Source organism: Sciurus vulgaris, assembly GCF_902686455.1.
Source record: "Sciurus vulgaris genome assembly, chromosome: 18".
Taxonomy (NCBI): Eukaryota; Metazoa; Chordata; class Mammalia; order Rodentia; family Sciuridae; genus Sciurus; species Sciurus vulgaris.
In genome coordinates this window covers 16,263,144-16,282,232 of record NC_136479.1, presented here as the reverse complement: position 1 = coordinate 16,282,232, position 19,089 = coordinate 16,263,144, and the positions used below count along the sequence as shown (strand labels likewise).

The following is a 19,089-nucleotide window of genomic DNA, read 5'->3' as shown; positions in this document are numbered from 1 at the left end:
GCTTGTGATGGTTTTCTCTTCTGCCAGGATCCATGGTGTTTGCTTGGTCAATTCCACATCTGCACATTATATATATTATATACATATACCATAATGTGTGTGTGTGTGTGTGTGTGTGGTGTGTACGGATCTATTTGCACTCTGAAATACTGGTATCCACAGTTGATACCAACATGATAGGAAGTGCTATGGAGAGCAGGGTTGGATTAATAAATTCTGTGGTCTTAACCCTTAAAGATGATGGTGATCAACACTACCCCTCATTAACAAATAGAAACAATTCTAAGTCGTAAAATATGACCAGTTAAACTCTATTTTCCCCATTATAACTATATTGGTATTTTTTTGAAACAATCAATACTTCAAAAAGTTTGTGTTTGTTTTGTTTGTGTTTGTTTTTTTTTTTTTTCACGGCCTGTCTGGGCATGTGTTTACTATGCTGAATCATCTCCAGAATCATAAACCGGGAACCCCAAAAGGCTGGGTCTCTGGTGTCCCTCCAAGCTCCAGTTCATTTGTGTGAATGAGCGAACCTGCAACATTTGGATGGGGAGGATCACACGCGACGTTCCTAAAATGGGTCTAACCCAAGATTCATGATGAAGACGCCCAGAGGAGCCTGGGAGGCGAGGAGGACCCGCTCTCCGGGGAATGCGAACTCTCCACACGCCACCCACTGACAGCCTGCAGCGGCCCCAAGACCCCGTCCAGGAGGTGGGGCTGGAAAGGGGTGGGGCCAGAGGGAGTGGGCGGGACCAGGGCCGAACTACGACCGGGGAGAAATGGACACCGGAGGAAGGAGCAAGTCCAGTCCCGGAAGGAGAAACCAAAGGACGGGCCAAGGCATAGAGGTGAGGCCAGAAAGTAGGCAGAGGCCGAGCAGGGAAGTATCCGAGGGCGGGCCGGGACTAGCAGGCACGGGAAGGCCTGGAAACCGAGCAGGCTGTGCGGGTGGGACCGCGTCAGAAACTGGGCCGGGCCTGGGGGAGGAGCGAGAGGCGGGGCCAGGTGCAGAGGGCGGGCCGAGGGCGTGGTCAGGCTCTAGGGGGCGGAGAGAAGGCGTGCCCAAAGCCCAGAAGGCAGACAGGGGCGTGGCCAGACCCAAGGGGCGGGGTCAGAACGCAGAGGCGTGGCCAAATTCAGAGGGCAAGGAGGGAGAGTACTAGCACTGAGAACCCAGCGTAGACAGAGCTGAGCAGGCACTCCTGTGTGGCTAGAGGTCAGAGGTGCTGCACGGTCACCTGCAAAGGCTGCAGGCCTAGGAAGTGCAGGGCAAGGCCAAGCAGACAAAGGAGAAGCAGCAGCCCGAGCAGCAGGCGCAGGAGCGTCCGCGCTGTGGAGCAGCTGGGTTGCCTGGTCGTGGACTGCAGGTATTGCTCCACAGCGTCAGCGAAGCTGAACTTGTCAGGAGAGTAGCCTAGCTGAGCGCGGGCCTTGGCGATCTGGAAGGTGTGCGTCACTGCCACGCTGTGCACCTGCGGGAGAGGCGGGGCAGCCAAGGGCCGGGCTAGTGGACAGGGCGAGCATCCTATCTACCTCAAAGACAGTATAGGGATTGCGCCTCCATCACACAGCAATTTAAAAGGACCTGGCTGTTGTGTCTTGTTCCTGCAGCGTCCTCATGGGCTGAGGTTCCTTTCTCTCTAATGCCTCCATTTTCTTGGAGTGTGTCTCCTCCGCTATGACTTTTCCGCATTTCTCCCTCCAGCCCTGCAGAATTCTCACCCTATTTAACTTCTAATCCCTAAGAAGCAAATGGCCCACCTCTGCAGTTTCCTTCCCGGCCTAGCACGGTGCTGAACCTCAGGAAACCCTTGATGCATTCTTGGACACCTGTTGGCAGAAGCCGAGTGCCCTGCCTGTGGCCGGGGTGCCATTCTACCGAAAACATTCTCCAAGAAACGATCTTGGCTTCCTGCACCCAGCAGGATCAACTGTGGTGCAGCGGGCCCCAGCTGCAGACTTCAATCCCTCCCCGCTGATTAACTGAGCATCCTTAAGAGAGGAATTCAATTATGCACAAATGATCACTCTCTACCGTCTGAGTTGCATTCTCTGCTGCCAGATGGCCTGGGGCCCACAGTCTTCAGGAGTAATAATAACAGCTATCACGAAACATACTCTGGGTTTGCCCTGGGCTAAGACATTTATATGCCTTGTCTCATTTACTCCTCTAAGATGGCACCCTCTCCCCTGTGCTTTTTTTTTTTTTTTTTTTTTTTTTTTTTTTTTTTTAGTGCTGGGGATTGAACCCAGGGCCTTGTGCTTGTGAGGCATCCTCTGTGCATTTTTGAAAATTGAAGATCAGAGAGCTTAAGTGACTTCCCCAGGGTCACACAGGAGAGCTACATTCTGGCTCATGTTTTTCTCTGCCGTGCTGGGGTTTGGAGATGCCCTCCTACCTATCTCATTTCTGTCTCTCTTGCTCCCCAGCTGGACACTGGGGAAGAGTCCACCAGGTGCTTGATTGTTGCATAGCACTGAAACAGCCTCTGGGGTCAAGCCCCTGGTCTTGGAATTTCAGTGGGAGAGGGAGAGAGGCCAGTTCTTGTCCTTTTTTGTCCCAGTTAGTCAGTTCAGGGATTTGGGGAGTGCAGATGTATGCTTATTTTAGCTGAGCTAGTCAATATTCCAGACATATGTATTGAGTACCTATTACACGGGGGTATAGCTGTGGAGGAACAAGGCCCTGGCACGCAGTGTTCTCGAAGGTCAGGCTTACGTGTGACCTCCTCCCTGGCTTCCTCAGAGCTGGCTGAGGTGCTCCTTCTGCCTACTGTGGAGTCCCTCATTTCCCTCATCACACGTATTGCGTTTCCTGGTTTGTGATAAGGACAGCTTCCTCTTTAGACTGTGATATCCCTGTCTTCTGACCTCCACTGCTCATAAGGTGCCTGGCACACAGTAGGTGCTCAATAAAAGATAAATCAATCAAAGGCTAAAAATCAAACTGGAAGGCTGGTTGGCGTGTCATAGACTGGCCAGAAGAGGGCGCCTGAACCACAGCTGAAAAAATTTCCCAGCTAAGATCTTTTGCCCCTGAGCTGGACAAGGAAATCCACCATTTAGACAAGGAGGGGGGCCCAGTTTTTGCCTGACCACAGTCCAGCAGCACCTTGGCTGCTCTTTTGCACTGCCAGGTGTGGTTTCTGATGCACTTTGCAAGCTAGCGATTAAAGCTGGAGTCATTTAGGTCTGGGTTTGAATCCCAGACCTAAATTTAAGTGAGTGACCGTGGGTAAGTTATGTGTTGTGTCTCATTTTTTTCTCTGCAAACGGACATAACGGAATCTACGACTTGTGGTAGCAGTAAAAACGGAATGGCATTGAAGGACTGGGCCTTGCATATCACCACCACGCAATAGAGGGTCACTATTGTCATTTCCTCTGCTGGTCTGGATGGCTCAAAGGAGAACTCATAGGTAACTGCTTCTTTCTGTGGCACATTCTACACCCTTCACTCCCTCTCCTCACTTCCTGGGTCAGAAAGCTCTAGACCTGGAGTCCAAAACCAATTCCAGTAGGGTGTGACCTTGGGCAAGTCACTAATTCCTCTAATAATGCACAGTCCCTCATTGTGAGCGGAGAGCATAACGTTTCCTACTCTAGCAGGGCACCTGAGAGCATCGAGTGGGACAGGGGATTGAAGATTTTTTTGCAAATAACTTGAACACCAGCTATTGCAGTACTGTTTACAATCTGAATGAAAACAGCCTCCCTTTTAAGCTGTATGTGCCAAGTAAATGTGAAACTGCGTCATTACCAGGCACTGTGGCGCTTGCCTATAATTCCAGCGATTCAGGGAAGCAGAAGTGAGCCGATGGAAACCTAGTTCTCATCTAGCCTCAGCCACGTAGGGAGGCCCTGTCTTAAAATAAATAGAAAGGGGGGCTCGGGATATAGATCATGGGGCTGGGGACATAGCTTAGTTGATAGAGTGCTTGCCTCACAAGCACAAGGTGAGAGAGAGAGAGAGAGAGAGAGAGAGAAGAGAAGGGAGAAGAGGTGGAGGGGGAGAGGGAGAGGGGAGAAGGGAGAGGAGAGAGAGAGAGGAGAGAGAGAGAGGAGAGGAGAGAGAGGAGAGAGGGGGAGAGAGAGAGGGAGAGGAGAGAGAGGGAGAAAGAGAGAGAGGGGGAAGAGGAGGGGGGAGAGAGGGAGAGAGAGAGGGCTGGGGTGTGGCTCACTGGCAGAGAGCCTTGGGTTCAATCTCTAGTAGCACAAAAATGAACACCCTACCTCATCATTACTATGAGAATTGTATTCTGTACACAGAATATTCAGTAAGCCTGCACTGTGAGGCTGGACCCACCAGGCTTTGTGTGAGCATGTGCGTGTGGATATGTGCACGTGCATACGTGTTGAGGGTTGATGGGGTTGGTGTTCAAAAGCATGAACGTCTTGCCTTCGGGCGCCTCCAGTCCGGCTGGAAAGCCACGCTGTGTATGAGTGAAGTAAGGGCTGCTGGACTGGCTTGCTCCAGGGCACAACCAAAGCTGGCTGGGATGATTATAAAGGTCCTGGTACCAGACCCGGCTGGTGCGGAAGGGTCTGAGACCTTAGCCAGGCATCCAGCTGTGCTGTCCTGGGTGAGGTGGCAGAGGTGCGGGGGAAGGGAGGCAGTTCAGGGCCAGGGGCTTCCCTGTCAGCTGCCCACTCACCTCGCTTCGAGTGAGTAGCGGGGGGACACTGCAGACAGGCCTCAGGATCAGGTGCAGGTACTCCATCACGGTGGCTGTGGGAAGAGGGGCCGGTGACAAGGGGCCTCCCTCAGTGCAAATTCCAGGAGGCCCTCAGTGGGGGACATGGTTTGCTTTGCCGAGGGTCCCTTTGCAAAAGCCATTGGTTTCCTTTGAATGGGCAGCACATGCTGGGGTGCCTTGCTGGCTGGGGACCAAGTCACAAATAACTTGTGTGGCAGGAATAGTAAAGACAGAGCTTTTGGGTAAATTTGAGCAGACTCAAGTCACCTCTAGAATCTCTCTCCCCGTCTCTGGGGAGCAGCTGAGAGCATGTCTCTGTTTTCAAAGCTCCGGGGGGTCTAACCTGCAGCCAGGGTGAGCTATAGTCAGCCCACTGGGAACTGGGAATTTGCATCCCATCCTCCCAGACTGCCACCCGCTGCGGCTGGAGGTCAGCAGTGTCAATCACTGTGGTAGTGCTGCACGTGAGAAGTCACTCTGCGCATGTCCAGGAGGACACGTTTGTAAATGATTTAAACGCAGCAGATTCAACCACAGGTGGGTCAGGAACACAGCCATTTGTGACTTGAGGGCCACCTGTCCCCTCTGGCTGATTACTGCATGCCTGATGCGGGCTCCACATTCCAGCTGGAAGGAGGCCAGCAGAGGGCACAGGGGTGGGGCAGAGGACAGCACATTGTGGAGAATGGGAGTGGACGTGGGGACTGATCTTCAGGATGAGCAAGAGAATCTAGGGTCAAAATGGAGCTTCCACGTGTCCCAAAGCCACCCTCACTTCAAGGTGACCTTGGGGAGGGGCAACTCTAGGGCCCCCTCTCCCCCTGACTGGCATGTCTCCCAGCACGGGCTACAGGGAGCCAGCCGTGCCTAGGTGTGAACTTGTCCCCTCTATAGCACCCAGAAGGTCAGTAGCCTCTCAGCATCTTTACCGTGGGTTCAGTCACATCGGACTTGCAAGTGGCTTGGGTTTAAACAGCCCAGGTCCACAGGGAGGGAAGTGAGGTGCCTGTGGAGCTAAATTTAGAGGCCTGACTTGTTCCGGGCAGGGCAGGGCTTGGCTCACCTGCAAGGCCTCTTCAAGTCCTGAGCCCTCCATACCTCGGCAGCTCACTCCCTCGCCCTGGCCCTGGCCCCGAGTTTCAGATAAGGTAAAGCACTCGCACGTGGGGCTTTCCTTACCTGCCAGGTAAACCCAGGAAGTAGGCACCTGGATCCATGGCTGGCGGTACCCCAGCTTCTCAAACTGCAAGGGAACATGGCCTGGGATGAGACAGGTTGTCCACCTACTCCTCCTACCCTTCCGCCCGCAGAAGACCCCACAGCCAGCTCCACGCCTGCGCAGGTCTTGAAATGAAATCGCTCCTTGGCCTGCACAACTCGAGTAATTGAAGGCGTGGGCGAGGTTTAACCCGGGATCATTCACATCATCTAATTATTATTTACATCTGCCCACGCCTGAAGACACTCCCAGGTACTGAAGTCAGAGTTCATAGAATTCTCTATTAAACGGAAGAAAAAAAAACAAAAACAAAAAAACAGCGAGTGTGTGGGAGGTGGCTGGACTTGCAGGAAGGGAAGGGCTGGCCGAGGGTGACCCACACAACTCTCCAAGTCAGAGAGACCAAAACTGGCTGGAAGGATGGGAGAAGCCCTCTTGCGCTGTTGGGGAGGTGGAAAGTAGTGCCACCATTTTGGAAACCAGTCTGGCAGTTCCTCTAAAAAAGATGAAACAGACTTTCCATGTAACCCATTCCCGGTATGTATGAAAGCATAACAAAGTATAATAGAAATGTGTACTCGAATGTTCTTTGTTCTATTCATAACATTTCAAAAGTGGAGGAATCCAAATCTCCATCAACTGATGAATGGCCCAAACAGGCTGGGTCTAGCTACAGAATGATTCTGGCAATAAAAAGGAATGAGCTAGGCACAGTGGCACATGCCTGTAATCACAGTGACTCAGGAGGCTGAGGCAGGAGGATCACAAATTTGAGGCCAGTCTCAGCAATGTAGCGTGGTCCTAAACAACTCAGTGAAATCCTGTCTCAAGATAAAAAATAGGGGCTGGGGAGATAGCTCAGTTGGTAAAGTGCTTGCCTCACAAGCACAAGGCCCTGAGTTCAATCCCCAGCACCGCAAAAAAAAAAAAAAAAAAAAAAAAAAACAAACAAAAAAAAAAAGAAAAAATAAAAAGGGCTGGGGATGTGGCTTAGTGGTTAAGCGTCCTGGGTTCAATCCCTGGTACCCAAAAAATAAAATGAAGTATTAACGTGATTCATGCCACAACACAGCTCAACCTTGAAAACTAAGTAAAAGAAGTCAGACACAAGTAGTCACATACTATACCTTCCATTTATATGAAATGTCCAGTATGGGCAGACATAGAGAGACAGAAAGATCTGTGGTTGCCTGGGGCTGGAGGTGATGGGTGGGAGTGAAGGTCAATAGTTGTGGGTTTGTTTTTCTTTGTTTTGATTTGTCCAGGATGACAGGCCATTCTGAATGTACTAAACCCACTGAATCGCATGCTTTAAACGAGTGAATTGCATGGTTTGTGAGTTATATCTCAATAAAACTGTTACTGAAAATAAACCAAAAGCTCTGAGTGGCCCAGGAGCTGAGGATAAGGCAACTCCTTTGTGGGCATACTCAGGCAGCCTTTTGCCACAGTCTGAGGGCAATTCTGAGGAGGGGGCCTGTGAGCCAGAGGATGCACGCTCCAACCTGGGTTTCTGGTCTACCCCTTCTGGGCAGGCTAGGCCCCCGGAAGTCAGTGGGCTGCTGGGATTGGCGGCTTGAGTCCTCAGAGGGGCACCAGCACCAGACACCTTCCTTTGTGCCTTGGTCCCTTGTACAGACCTCCTCCAGCCTCCTGCAGAGGCGCAAAGTCCCACAGGTGGGCTGCGGGTGTGCTCGGTGGCAGAGCATGGCCTAGCATGTGCAAGGGTCCTGCGTTGGTCCCCAGCACCCCAAAACGTGAAAATCCACGGGCTCGAAGCCAACATAAACCAGGAGCAAGCTGGACAGGACTGTGACCAGCTGGGTGAATACACGGGCCTCCCCAGGTCAGCCACCCAGCTCCAGCTCCAAGGTCACCCAGGGGACCGTGTGGCCACAGCTGGTTTGAAATGTGAAATCTGACTTTTTAGAAGCAGGAGAGAAAATGGGGAGAGACAACGGGATTGCAGATTGTCACTCTGGGGAGGGGTGGGCCTCGAGACCTACCAGTGGTGCCATCCATTCAAAGAGGTTGACGCTGTCCCCGTCATTGATGTAGTAGGCCTGCCCGCTCTGGGGGGACACAGGATGGGAGGCGGTCAGGCTCCTGCTGTCTGCTGACCCCACCCTTTCCGATGGCTCCCAGCAGCTGCTCCAGCCCCCTCGAGGTCTTGAGCAGCCCTCAGGCCTGGGGACAGACCTGAGCCGCTCTCCCTATGAATTCTGGGGCCACCATGCTGTGTGATGCCCATGGAGTCACCTAACCTCTCTGTACCTTAGTTTCATTTCTGAAAACCAGGGAGGTAATACTAAATCTCCCTCTTGGGCTGCTGTGAGGGCTTAGCATTTGGTGGCTGTCATTTTGGAATCAACACTGACCTCACAGGATCGTTGTGAAGGGATGGTCATGCTCTCCGAGTACCCCCACCCCAGCCCAGCAACCCCGGGGACCCCGTGGGGACAGGGCCCCCTGCCTGCTGCCTGTGGGGGGCACCACGGGAGACTCACGGCCACGTAGCCCTTGGCCGCAGTGAGGGCCTCTGCCGCCAGCACGTGAGCCTGCACCAGATTGCGCACGTGGACCCAGTTCATCCGTGTCCCGCGGTCCCCAAATCGGAACGTGAACAGCCTCCTCTTAATGTGGCTCTGGCGCAGGACGAGGGGCAGTGAACTCAGGGCCTCATCCGGAGAGGCTTCACATTCCCCTGGATGCCCACGGCTCCCTTGGATGCCAGGTCCCTCGCCCTGCCACCTGCACTCGGCTGGGGACGGACGGCCCTGGCACCACCTTTGATGTCCCCACCTTCTGTCAGATCCCACCTCTGACCCCTCAGCAAATCCAGGCGGCCCTGCTCTTCGGACCTACCCGAATCTGGCTACTTCTCACCCTAACTGCCGCCCCCGTCTCCCACCTGGTCACCGACCACAGCTGCTTCCGGACCCAAGAAGCCCTTCCTGGTCAAGCCCAGCCACTTGGTGCCTTTGCCACCTACCGATGTCTGTGGCTTACCATCTGCTCCTTGTGCAAGAGCAGAAGCCCCACGGGGCAGGAATCACCTGCTTTGTTCACTCATCTGTCTCACATCTAGAACAGCCCTGAGCCCACGAGAGGAGCCCAGCAAATGTTTGTTGAATGGATAAATGGAGGGATGAGGGAAGGAGTCACTGGGGTTGACTCGCATGCCCCAAGAACCTGGCCAGCTTAGGAGACAGAAGAGAGTCGCGAGACCAGCCCAGGACGCCCCACACCACAGCGTCACTTTCCGCATCCCCCAGGGCCTGCCACGCCCAGATCAGACTCAGCCACAGGAACCTCTTCCAGGACCGTTCTCATTTCTAGCTTTGTGTCCCAGCTGCCTCCTGCGCCTGGTCTATGGTCTCCCTACCACCCCAGGCCCTCTGTCAATCCCTCGTTCTCTTTGCATGTAGCACAGGTTACTTCCTCCAGGAAGCCCTCCAGGGCCTCCCTTCCTGGTCATTTTTCGTGTCCATCTACACAGCCTGTACCGTGCGGAAGCTGTAAATGTGGTGTCTGTCGCTCTGAGTGGGTTGTGAGCAATGTGAGGCCCCAGCTCCCAGCCTTTTCTAGAGAAGGTTTTCTGCAGAAGACCCTTGTACGCCAGCGTGAGATGACCCAGCCCTCGGGGACCCCACGTGCGAGTGGGGGCAACAGGTTCCCATCTCCCCGACTCAGGCCTAGGCCTGCCCCGCAAACACGAGGGCTCTGCCTGAGGGGTCCGTGAACTGTGGGTCATGGGGCATCTCCCAGAACCGAGGCTCCCTGGCTCAGGACACTCTGCTGCAGCCCGACGTGTGACGGTACACAGGGGGGCCCTTCGCTGTGCTCATCAGCTTGACGCCCTCTGCCCGAGGTCCCGGGAGGCTGGGATGACATACCGCCACGCGGGGTAGGTGCCTCTGCTCTTCAGGGCCGTAGATCCCTGGGGGCCGCAGCACACAGGTCCGAAGAATACCCCCTCCTAGGACACCAGGGTGGACGGTCAGGCGATCCGGGAGGAGCCGCCCAGCAGGGCGGGGAGGCACAGTACTGTCCACTCCTCCTGGGCCTTCTCTGGCGTGGTAAGGCCCATGTAGACCATCCTCTGCCCCGAGGAGCGCACCTTCCTGTGGGAGACCCTCTCTCTCTGCAAGGTCTTGGGGGCTACCCATCTAGAGGGTGGCCTTGGGAGTCTTTCAGCCAGGAGCAACGCTCAGAATCATCTCCACCAAGACCCCCGCCTAGAAGACCCACCCTAAGGAGACCGGTCTTCGGCTCCTGCCACCCAGGTCCTTGAACTGTCCCAACTCTGTCCTTTCTAAGACCTGCTGGCTGTTTTTCTGGCAATCTGTTTTCTAGAAGCTTTGCCTCATTCTTCCGACCTAAGTTCCCTCTCCCCACGCATGAGCCAGGGCTGGCGTCTCTGCATCGTTACTGAACACCCTGGCGGCTACCTCTCCCAACGTCCACGCTTGACAATGAGGCCCAGTGTGGCCCCTCAAAAGAGACGCCCTCATTCCAGAACCTGCAAAGGTGACCCTAATTGAAAAGAGGGTCTTTGTAGTTGTCCTTAGGATGTGGAGATGAGATCATCCTGTATTGTCCAGCTGGGCCCTAAACTCAATGACGAATGTCCTTGTAAGAGAAGCTCAGAGAAGAGGGGGAGGCCATGTAAAGACGGAGGCCGGCTGGTGTTCTTTTTTTCTCCTTTAGGTACTGGGGATTGAACCCAGGGGCTCTTAACCACTGAGCCACATCCCCAGCCCTCTTTATTTTTTATTTTGAGGCAGGGTCTAGGGCCTTGCTAAGTTGCTGAGGCTGGCCTTGAACTTGCAGTCCTCCTGCCTCAGCCTCCTAAATTGCTGGAATTATAGGCACACGCCACCGTGCCTCACTAGGGCAAGAGTTCTGCAGTCACAAAACACCGAATGCCTGGGACCATCAGAAGCTAGAGGAGACAGGGAAGGATTCTCCCCCCGAGGCTCCAGAGGGAGGCGGCCCAGCTCACACCTGGATTTCAGGATTCTGGCCTCCAGATGTCTACAGAAGAAATGTCTGTTGTTTCAAGACTCTGTGGAAGCCCAGAGGACACTAACGTGCTCAGAGACGGGAGGACACAACTGCATTAAGGCTGAGCTGGTATCTACACATCTCAGACTCTGCCACCAGGACCAGGGTCCTCTGTGCCTCTTTAGGGGGACAGTCCCAGGGACCAGCTTGGGTAGTAGGGAGTGGAAATCACCGAGGGTGAATGTGGCTGAACTCCTGGAAGGCAGGTGTCAGGTGAGCTGTCCTGTAAACAGGCTGCAGCCACATTTAAACTCTGGGTCCCCAAGGCATGGTAGAGGGAGGTCAGGTTGCAGCTGACATGGCCAGTGGGGCACTGGGCAGCCACGTCACAGAGGGGCCGGGCCCAGGGTATCCATGACTCTCCTGACCATGGAAAGCTGGGGATGCTCATATAAATAATTCTCAGCCAGAGGATTAGGTGTCTGGCATGCAGGCTGTGGCTGACCAGGGAGGTCCCAGGTACAGAAGAGAATTCAGCCGCCTGGGGTCAGAAAACATCCATGGACGTTCCCACTGGGGCCAGAGGTGGAGGCCTGATTGGCCTCTGCAAGGTAACAGGCTAGGGAACATTTTAGGGAAAGGAGCCCATACATCGGGACCCACTCTTCTGAGCCTAACACACAGTACAGGATAAGCCCAGGCTCTGGCATAGACTCCCCTGCGGTTCGAATTCCACCTCAACAACTTCCTAATAGTGTGACCTTGAGTTAAGCTGGAGACTCAGTCTCCATTTCTCACCTGCAAACTGGAACTAATGATTTCAAGTATCCCTTGCTCCCCACACCCACTTGGCTCCCATGTTTGGATGGTTTGGATCACAAAGGGAAACCAAGTTATCTGAGTCTCTTTAGTTTCAGAATTTCAGAAAGCTTCCAGAGCTTTCTGCATATGAAATTAGCAGGCAAAACAGGGCCTGGCATGTAGTAAGCACTCAATAAATGTGGACTGTTTGTGTTCTATTGTTATTTCTCTATAACCAGAAGAGAGAATGCAGTATGGCAGCGGAGGTAGATTTTTCTGGAAAGATATTGAAGGTTAAACTTTAAGGTTCTTTCCTTTGTGCAACCCTGCCACAGAGCTCAGCTCATTCTATATTTAAATTGTTGTACTCTTTTGTCTAAAGGGGACCCCTACACCTGGATCCACTCCTATGAGAGAGAAAAGAGAGCTGAGCTTAGTTTAGCCCCAGCCTCCTCCCCACCAGATGGTGAGCACCGTGAGGGTTGAGGCTGGACCTCTTTTGAGGCTGCCTCCCTTCAGGTCAGACATAGCAGGTGCTCGGGATGCTTTGAATGATGAAAAGCCAAAGCCCTGGGGACTGTCCCTTGGAAGGAAGGCAGGTCAAGAGGCATGTCAGCTAAAACCGCAATCACACGTGTACTTCAGGGCTCGCGTGGGTGCTGAGAACAGGCCCCTGGCTCACCTGGGAGTGGTGTCCCGTTGGCCATGAGGGTCAACTGGTCGGCGATGGCTTTGGTTCGGGAGTAGTGGTCCAGGTGCTGCAGGAGGACAGGGAGAACAGAACCGCAGGAGGGCGTCAGTGCTGCTGCTGGCAACGCCCGGCCAGCGGCCCGCCCCAGGCTACGCCCTGCCCTTCAGGTGTGTAGGTTGTGTCTGGGCCCTGGCCCGGCCCACATGCCCCTGGCCCTCTGGGGGGCCTCTCCCTCCAGAGGCAGAAGCAGAGGCGCTCTAGGTGCCTGGACTCAGGAGGCGCCTGCCAGCCCCCATGTCTGCCCTGTGACGCGGATGCCAGTCACATGGTTGGATGCGTTACTCGTGTCGTCCTTTAGTGTTCCCGTGATGTTTTCACACTCATGATCTCACTTCCTGCCCTCCATGACCCCCTGGTAACCATCGTCACCAGATGAAGAAACGGAAGTTCAGAGTGGTGAAGCCACTTGTTCAGGGCTGCACGGGTCAAAAGGGGCTGGGGCTCAAGGCCAGTGGACTGGGCTTGAGTCACCCGATTTTGTCATCCCTTCCTGCTGGGACTCGCCCTGGTTCCACCCACCCTCAGGGCTACGGGTCCCAGGTCCGCTGCCCCACCCGCCTCTCCTGGAGGTCAGTACCTGGTCCAGTGGGAAGTATGGCACAGAGTCCTCATTGCCCTGCTCTATGGGCTTCCCGCCAAATGCCACGTTGACGGTGCTGGTGTAGATGAGCCTCGGGACCCTCCGGCGGACACAGACTGCAGTGACGGATGTGACACGCAGGGCTGAGTGAGTGCAGACGGGCAGGTGCCCACAGGCGAATCCACTGGCCTCTACCCCATCTTCAACACTTCAACACACGCCCCACCCCAGGCCCTCCCAGAGTCCAGAGCTGCTCAGGAGGGAAGGCTCCCCCCGCAACTTGGGGGGCTGAGGCGTTGCTCCCTGGGCCCCTGGGGGCCAGGCCTGCTCATTCCTCCTTCCCAGTGTGGCTTTGGCCCCCTGAGCCACCCTGCCAGGGACAGGTCAGAAGAAAGTCTCACTCAGTTGGAACACAGAAAAAAAGACACTCCAGAATGAGAAAGAAAGTCAAGGTATAGGACAAGGCAGGCAGGCCCCGAGGACTCGGGTGCGGGCCTTCCACCCGGGGGTCAGTGACCCGTCTTCCTGCCTCTCAGCCCTCTGTGTCCCGGCCACACTGACATTCCCATGCAGGGCCGGCAGGTCTGCACACAGGAAGGACATGCTGCCCACAGGCCCTTACTAGGCAGGCAGGGTGAGGCCAGGAGGGTCCTGCCTCTGTCCCTCAACCCTGTCCCCCAGCAGCTGGGCCTGTGGCAGGGAGCAAGAGAGAAGGAGGAGACCACGGCTGGGCACACTCGCTCTGAGCGCATACCATCGATCACTAGTTTGGTGCCTCCGACATTTATAGATTCAATCTGCTCTTTTTGCAGCTAAAAGACAAGACAGGAGTGGAAGTCATGGTCCTGTCTCCTGCCTTGTCCCTGAGGCCAGAGCCTGAGCTGAGGGACAAGCAGGGGAGAGGGACAGTAGAAGGGCCAGCTGGGCACCCACATTGCTGTGGGTGGGGATCCTGAGAGGCCCACGGCACTGTAGGGGGCTGGCTCTGCACTACCTCCCAGGGTGGCCAGGGGAGGTTCTGTCCCCACCCAGTCCTCAGCTCTGTCATCTGTAGAGTAAGGGCTGACCCTTCGGTGGTTACTGGGATTAAGTGAGACCCTTCGGAAGAGTGGCCCAAAATAGGTTGGATCTTTTTTTGCTTCTGAAGTCTCAGTTTCCTTCTCTGTAAGATGGACTTAGCAATACTGTCCATCATAGTCACACTGGGGTGTAAACACCCGGAACAGTCTGCAGTGGCAGCTCCCCATGAGCCAGGGCCAGGGCAAGAGCTTTACCATCCCCACTCTCATTTAATCCTTATAAAATCATCAAGAGGTGGGTTCCATATTTATTCTTAGCTGGGCATGGTGATGCATGCCTGTAATCCCAGTGATGCAGGAGGCTGAGGCAGGAGGATCACAAGTTCAAGAACAGCCTCAGCAATTTAGCAAGGCTCTTAACAACTTAGCAAAACCCTGTCTCAAAATAAAAAAATAAAAAGGGCTGGGGATGTGGCTTAGTGGTTAAGCACCCTGGGTTCAATCCCTGCTACAAACAAAACCAAACAAAATGCCCCAAACTATATTTATTCTAGTGGCAATAGATTTTGCTTAATAAGTAACACAACTACAAGGTTAAAAATAATTCACACAGGGGCTGGGGATGTGGCTCAGTGGAATTGCCTATGTGTGTGAGGCCCTGAGGCTCTGGGTTCCATCCCTAGCACTAACAATGACAACAAAGACAATTCAAGCAGTATAAAGGCATAAACAATGAAGAGGAAGTTTCTTCCAATCCCTGATTCCAAGTCTTCCTTTCCCTCCCCAGAGGTAATGGCTATTAACAGTTTTGTGTATGTTTGTAGAGATAATCTATGCTTATAAATATCAGCATATATGCCTGTGCATTTAAATAAACATTAATCCTACCATTTTTTTTTTTAAAGCCAACAAAATACCAAACACTGTTTTGTACCTTGGAGATTGCTCTGTTATGAATACATTCTGAGCCACCTCATTTTTTTGAATCACTGTGTGGAATTTCATTTATGTGAATGCAAGACAACTTATTTAAAGAGTCCCCAACTGATGGGCATTTAGGTTATCTCCAGGGTTTTAAGTGAAGTCATAAATATGCAAATAAGTATAATTTCTGATCAAAGGGTATCCGTATGTTTTGATAGAGACTGTCACATGGCTCTCTGAAGAGGTTGTAACATAACCTGTAGACATACGTGTCTAACCCCAGGTATGCCTGGCAGGGCCTCACCTTCTCAGCACCGGACATTCCATAGGAGGCCACGTGAAAGACACAGCCCACCCCTTCCAAGGCGCGGTACAGGGCTTCCTCATCTCGGACATCAGCCTAAACAGAGACGAGAAGGGGTAGGAGGTTCAAGTCCAAGGTCAACTCAAATAATAACTTTGCTTCTTTCCAGGTCCCAGAACCTACCCCTGGCCAAGCATCTTCAGGGTCAGGAAAGACTGGTGGGCAGGGTTTACTACATGAGTCCACAGGTCACCCTCTTTATCACTCATCCCCGTTCATCAGGGTCCCAGGGGTTGGCTGGGTGTTTCTCTTGCACTGTCTCATCAAGCCCCCTGAGATGCTTGTGAAATGGATACTATTACTGACCCCTTTCTGTGGACGAGGACACTGCGGTCTAGGGATGTGGAGCCTCGTGACCACACTGCTCAGCTGGGAGGTAAAAGAGGTGGAGCCAGAGCTCAAACAGCCTGGCTCCAGAGCCTGTGACCTCACACCCAACCCTGTCCCCACCACCACCACAGGCCCCCATCCTTGCACCTGGATGAACTCAGTCCCTGGGGACAGTTCCCACTGGGGTCTGCGCAGATCAAGCAGGATGACAGAAGTGCCACTCTTGGCCAGGCTGGTACCCAGGCTGAAGCCCAGGTAGCCTCCTCCTCCTGTCACCAGAACCTTCTGCCTGGGGGCCTGAGTAGGTTTGGGTTGAGTCTTCTGCTGCGGTGCTGGTGCTGGGGTTGTTGACTCGCTGGGTTTGGGTCCAGTCCCAGACCCTCGTCTGGGCCCAGACCCTGGTGATGGTGCAGCTCCTGGCCCGGGTACTGACCCAGCTCCTGGCCCGGGTCCCAGAACAGCACTAGTTCCAGGCCCTGGAATCACACCAGCTCCCAGCCCAGGCCCCGGAACCACACCAGGCCCCGGTCCAGGTCCTACAAGAGCACCAGGTCCTGGTCCAATCCCTGAACCAGGCCCTACACCAGACCCTGGACCTGAGATCCCTCCCCAGGCCTGGCAGACAGGGCAGGTCTTCTCGCCCTGGCCTGCGGCTTTGCAGGCCTCTGGGGAGGAGCCTGTGGGGTTGGGCTTCATCCTCTACAGAGCCATGCAGGCCAAGAAGTGGTCCACCTGTGGAGAAGGAAAGAAAGAACATTTTAGAGCTGTCTCCAGTCACACAGAACCTCAGGAACTTCCAGGGTAGTTGCTCCCTCCCATAGAGAGAGACACTGAGGCCCAACGTCACACAGCATTACTGAGATTTATGCCAAGCATTCCTGACTTCCTACCCCTTCCTTAAAAATTTCAGTTCCCATGGGCTGGGGTATAGCTCAGTTGGTAGAGTACTTGCCTTGCAAGCATAAGGCCCTGGGTTCAATTCCAGCACCACCAAAAAAAAAAAAAAAAAAAAAAAAAAATTCCCAGTTCCCACATAGTACCAGAGAATGAGTACTTTCTGACTGGGGAGATGGGGGGGCTTCCTGGAGGAGAAGGAGGAGGAGGAAGAGGAGGAGGAAAAGGGCTCAGTGCCCTGGAAACTCCTAAATGACTCTGAGCGCTGTGCCACCCCTGCGCTGACACCTGCCACCTCTGGTTCTCTCAGACCCCCACGGTGCAGGTGGTTGACAGCACAGGGGCTCCCAAGCTCTAGACCTCAGGTGAGCCAGGCTGTCCATCACTGTTGCCATTATCATCCCCCTCCCACCCCACTGGGGGAGGAGGCTGGACCAGAGACCAGACAGACAGGTCCCCTGGGCACCAGGCCCCACAGGCCCCAGACCCCATGACTACAGGCGGCTGAGTCTCTGCCCTGTGTGACCCACACTGGCTGCAGGAAAGAGCAGGGGTACTGAGTGACTGCCTGATGATCCCCAGGGTTGTCGTGGGTGGTGTCACGGGGCAGGGGTTCGCAGCTTTTAGTCTCTTGTCACTGCCTTGTTGGCCAAAGTTCTGGGGAAGGGATTCTACCCTGCCCCACAGGAACAGAAGCAGTCATGGGTTTAACGGGGTACATCTTGAATCACAGTCATCCAGAGGATGGGCCTAATTCCCCCACAGCCCCCTGCCCAGGCCTAGAGGCCTCTGATCTGGGGAAGGATCTGTGAGAGCCCTAAGTAACTTTATGTGGCAAGAGCTTACAATCCCTAAGTAACTTTATGTGGCAAAAGCTGGGATCAGCTTCAAGTGCCTCCCCCACACCCACCCTTTGGTACCAGGGATTGAATCCAGGGGGATTAACCCCCACCCCCCAGCCTCTTTTATTTTTTGAGACAGGGTCTCGGTAATTTCCTTAGGGTATAAAGTGCTTTTGAACTTGGGATCCTCCTGCCTCAGCGTCCCAAGCTGATGGGATTACAGGTGTGCACCACCACGCCCAGCTTCAAGTGCCCTTTCGCTGGGTGTGCCTTTGGGCAAGATCCTTAACACCTCACTACGCCTCACTATTCACAGCCGAAACAGGGGCCCAAATGACCCTGGCTGCTCTGTCTTCCTCACAGGGTAGTCCGAGGGAGGGGACTGAGGCCGAAGCATTTGCAAACCACTAGATTACAAGGGGCAAAAGATTTTGCGCCTAGAACAGTAGACACGAAGGCTGCCAGGAAACGGCTGCCGAGCAAATGAAACCACCCTGGCCTGTCCAGTGCCGGGCACTGCTATGGCCAAGCGCGCGGCTGACCCCCAGACACAGCCGCCTGTGATTCTCCTGGAAGTTTGTCCAGAGAGGGAAACTGAGGCCCAGCGAACACTAGGGAACTGGGATGAATTATCCTAAATGTCTCAGCAGAAATCCAGGACCACGGGGACCCCAGAGTGGGGTTTGGTGAAAGGGCAGGGAGCGTGGGGACCGTCCCCGGGCGCGTCGGCCTCCTGGAGGCGGGGAAGAGCGCGACCCCACGCGGAGGGCAGCCTGGGGGCGCACCGCTCGCTCTTCCTCCTCGCCCTCCTCCCCGGCCGGGCCGGCGCCGTCGCTGGCCGCGCCCGGCTGCTCTCACCTGGCCGGGGCTCCCGCGGCGCTGCGTGCTCCCTGCGCGGCTCGGTCTCCGCGCCAAGCCGGGCGCCGCCTGCGCAGCACCTGCTCCCGAGGGCGGGACTGGGCGCGGGGACCGCCCCGCCGGCTCCCTCCGCCCCCGGGAACACCTGCGTCCTCCAAGGCGGCGCCTGCAGGGCCGGCCCCGCGCAGCCCAGCCGGGTGTAGTGGCCCGCGCTTCTGGTGGCGAAAGGGCGCAAAGGCGCTGCGTGCCCGGCGCTGTCCTGCTGCACAGCCCTCCCAGAACCCCGCGGAAGGGCGTTTCCTCTCCACCAGCCATCCACTCTCTGGCTTGCCGTCGTTCGCCGTCGTTCAGCCTGCCTTCTCTCCTTCCTTCCTTCCGTTTGGCATCCCACCTATTCTTCCATCTCTTCATCCATTCTGGATTCCATCCATCTACTAATCTCTTTCCCCTCCATTCATCTGCTCCTCCATCTTTTCATCTGTCTGCATCTGCCCAAGCTTCCACCCCTTCACAAATCCATCTTGTCTTCAGTCCACCTTCCACCTATCCATCCAGTCTTCCATTCATCCACCCATCCTTCCACCTCCTGTCCATTTACACAGTGACAGGGACTGAGAGCTGTGGTCACCTTGGTCTGAAGAAGGTGATTGAAAAGTTTCCACCATATGAACATGCTCCGTGGGCATAGGTGTGGGAAGAGAAAAACAAAACCTTGGCTTTCTCATGCTACCTGCTGGATGGCACGATGTCTGGGTTAATCCTCAAAACTGTTTTAGCTCAATTTTATTTATTGTTTATGT

The 19,089-nt window shown here is 54.5% G+C and overlaps 1 protein-coding gene across 1 annotated transcript; it reads right to left on the bottom strand.

Annotated features, from left to right (window-relative positions):
- Window positions 1-741: 741 nt before the first annotated feature.
- SDR42E2 (short chain dehydrogenase/reductase family 42E, member 2) lies at window positions 742-18,397 on the bottom strand. Its single transcript, XM_079121951.1, has 12 exons — window positions 18,290-18,397; window positions 15,843-16,427; window positions 15,306-15,401; window positions 13,813-13,870; window positions 13,056-13,174; window positions 12,410-12,485; window positions 9,816-9,898; window positions 8,427-8,564; window positions 7,926-7,991; window positions 5,880-5,943; window positions 4,659-4,732; window positions 742-1,475 (listed from the first exon to the last, which is right to left on the bottom strand). Exons 2-12 carry the CDS (start codon window positions 16,389-16,391, stop codon window positions 1,221-1,223), a joined length of 1,578 nt encoding a protein of 525 aa, XP_078978077.1. The 5' UTR covers window positions 16,392-16,427; window positions 18,290-18,397; the 3' UTR covers window positions 742-1,220.
- Window positions 18,398-19,089: the final 692 nt, after the last annotated feature.

Coding starts and splice junctions, on each gene's coding strand:
- SDR42E2 (XM_079121951.1), bottom strand. CDS start 16,391: ATGAAGCCCAACCCCACAGGCTCCTCCCCAGAGGCCTGCAAAGCCGCA. Junction 15,402..15,842: donor CAGGGACTGAGTTCATCCAG/GTGCAAGGATGG, acceptor GTCTCTGTTTAG/GCTGATGTCCGAGATGAGGA. Junction 12,486..13,055: donor CATACTTCCCACTGGACCAG/GTACTGACCTCC, acceptor GTCCTCCTGCAG/CACCTGGACCACTACTCCCG.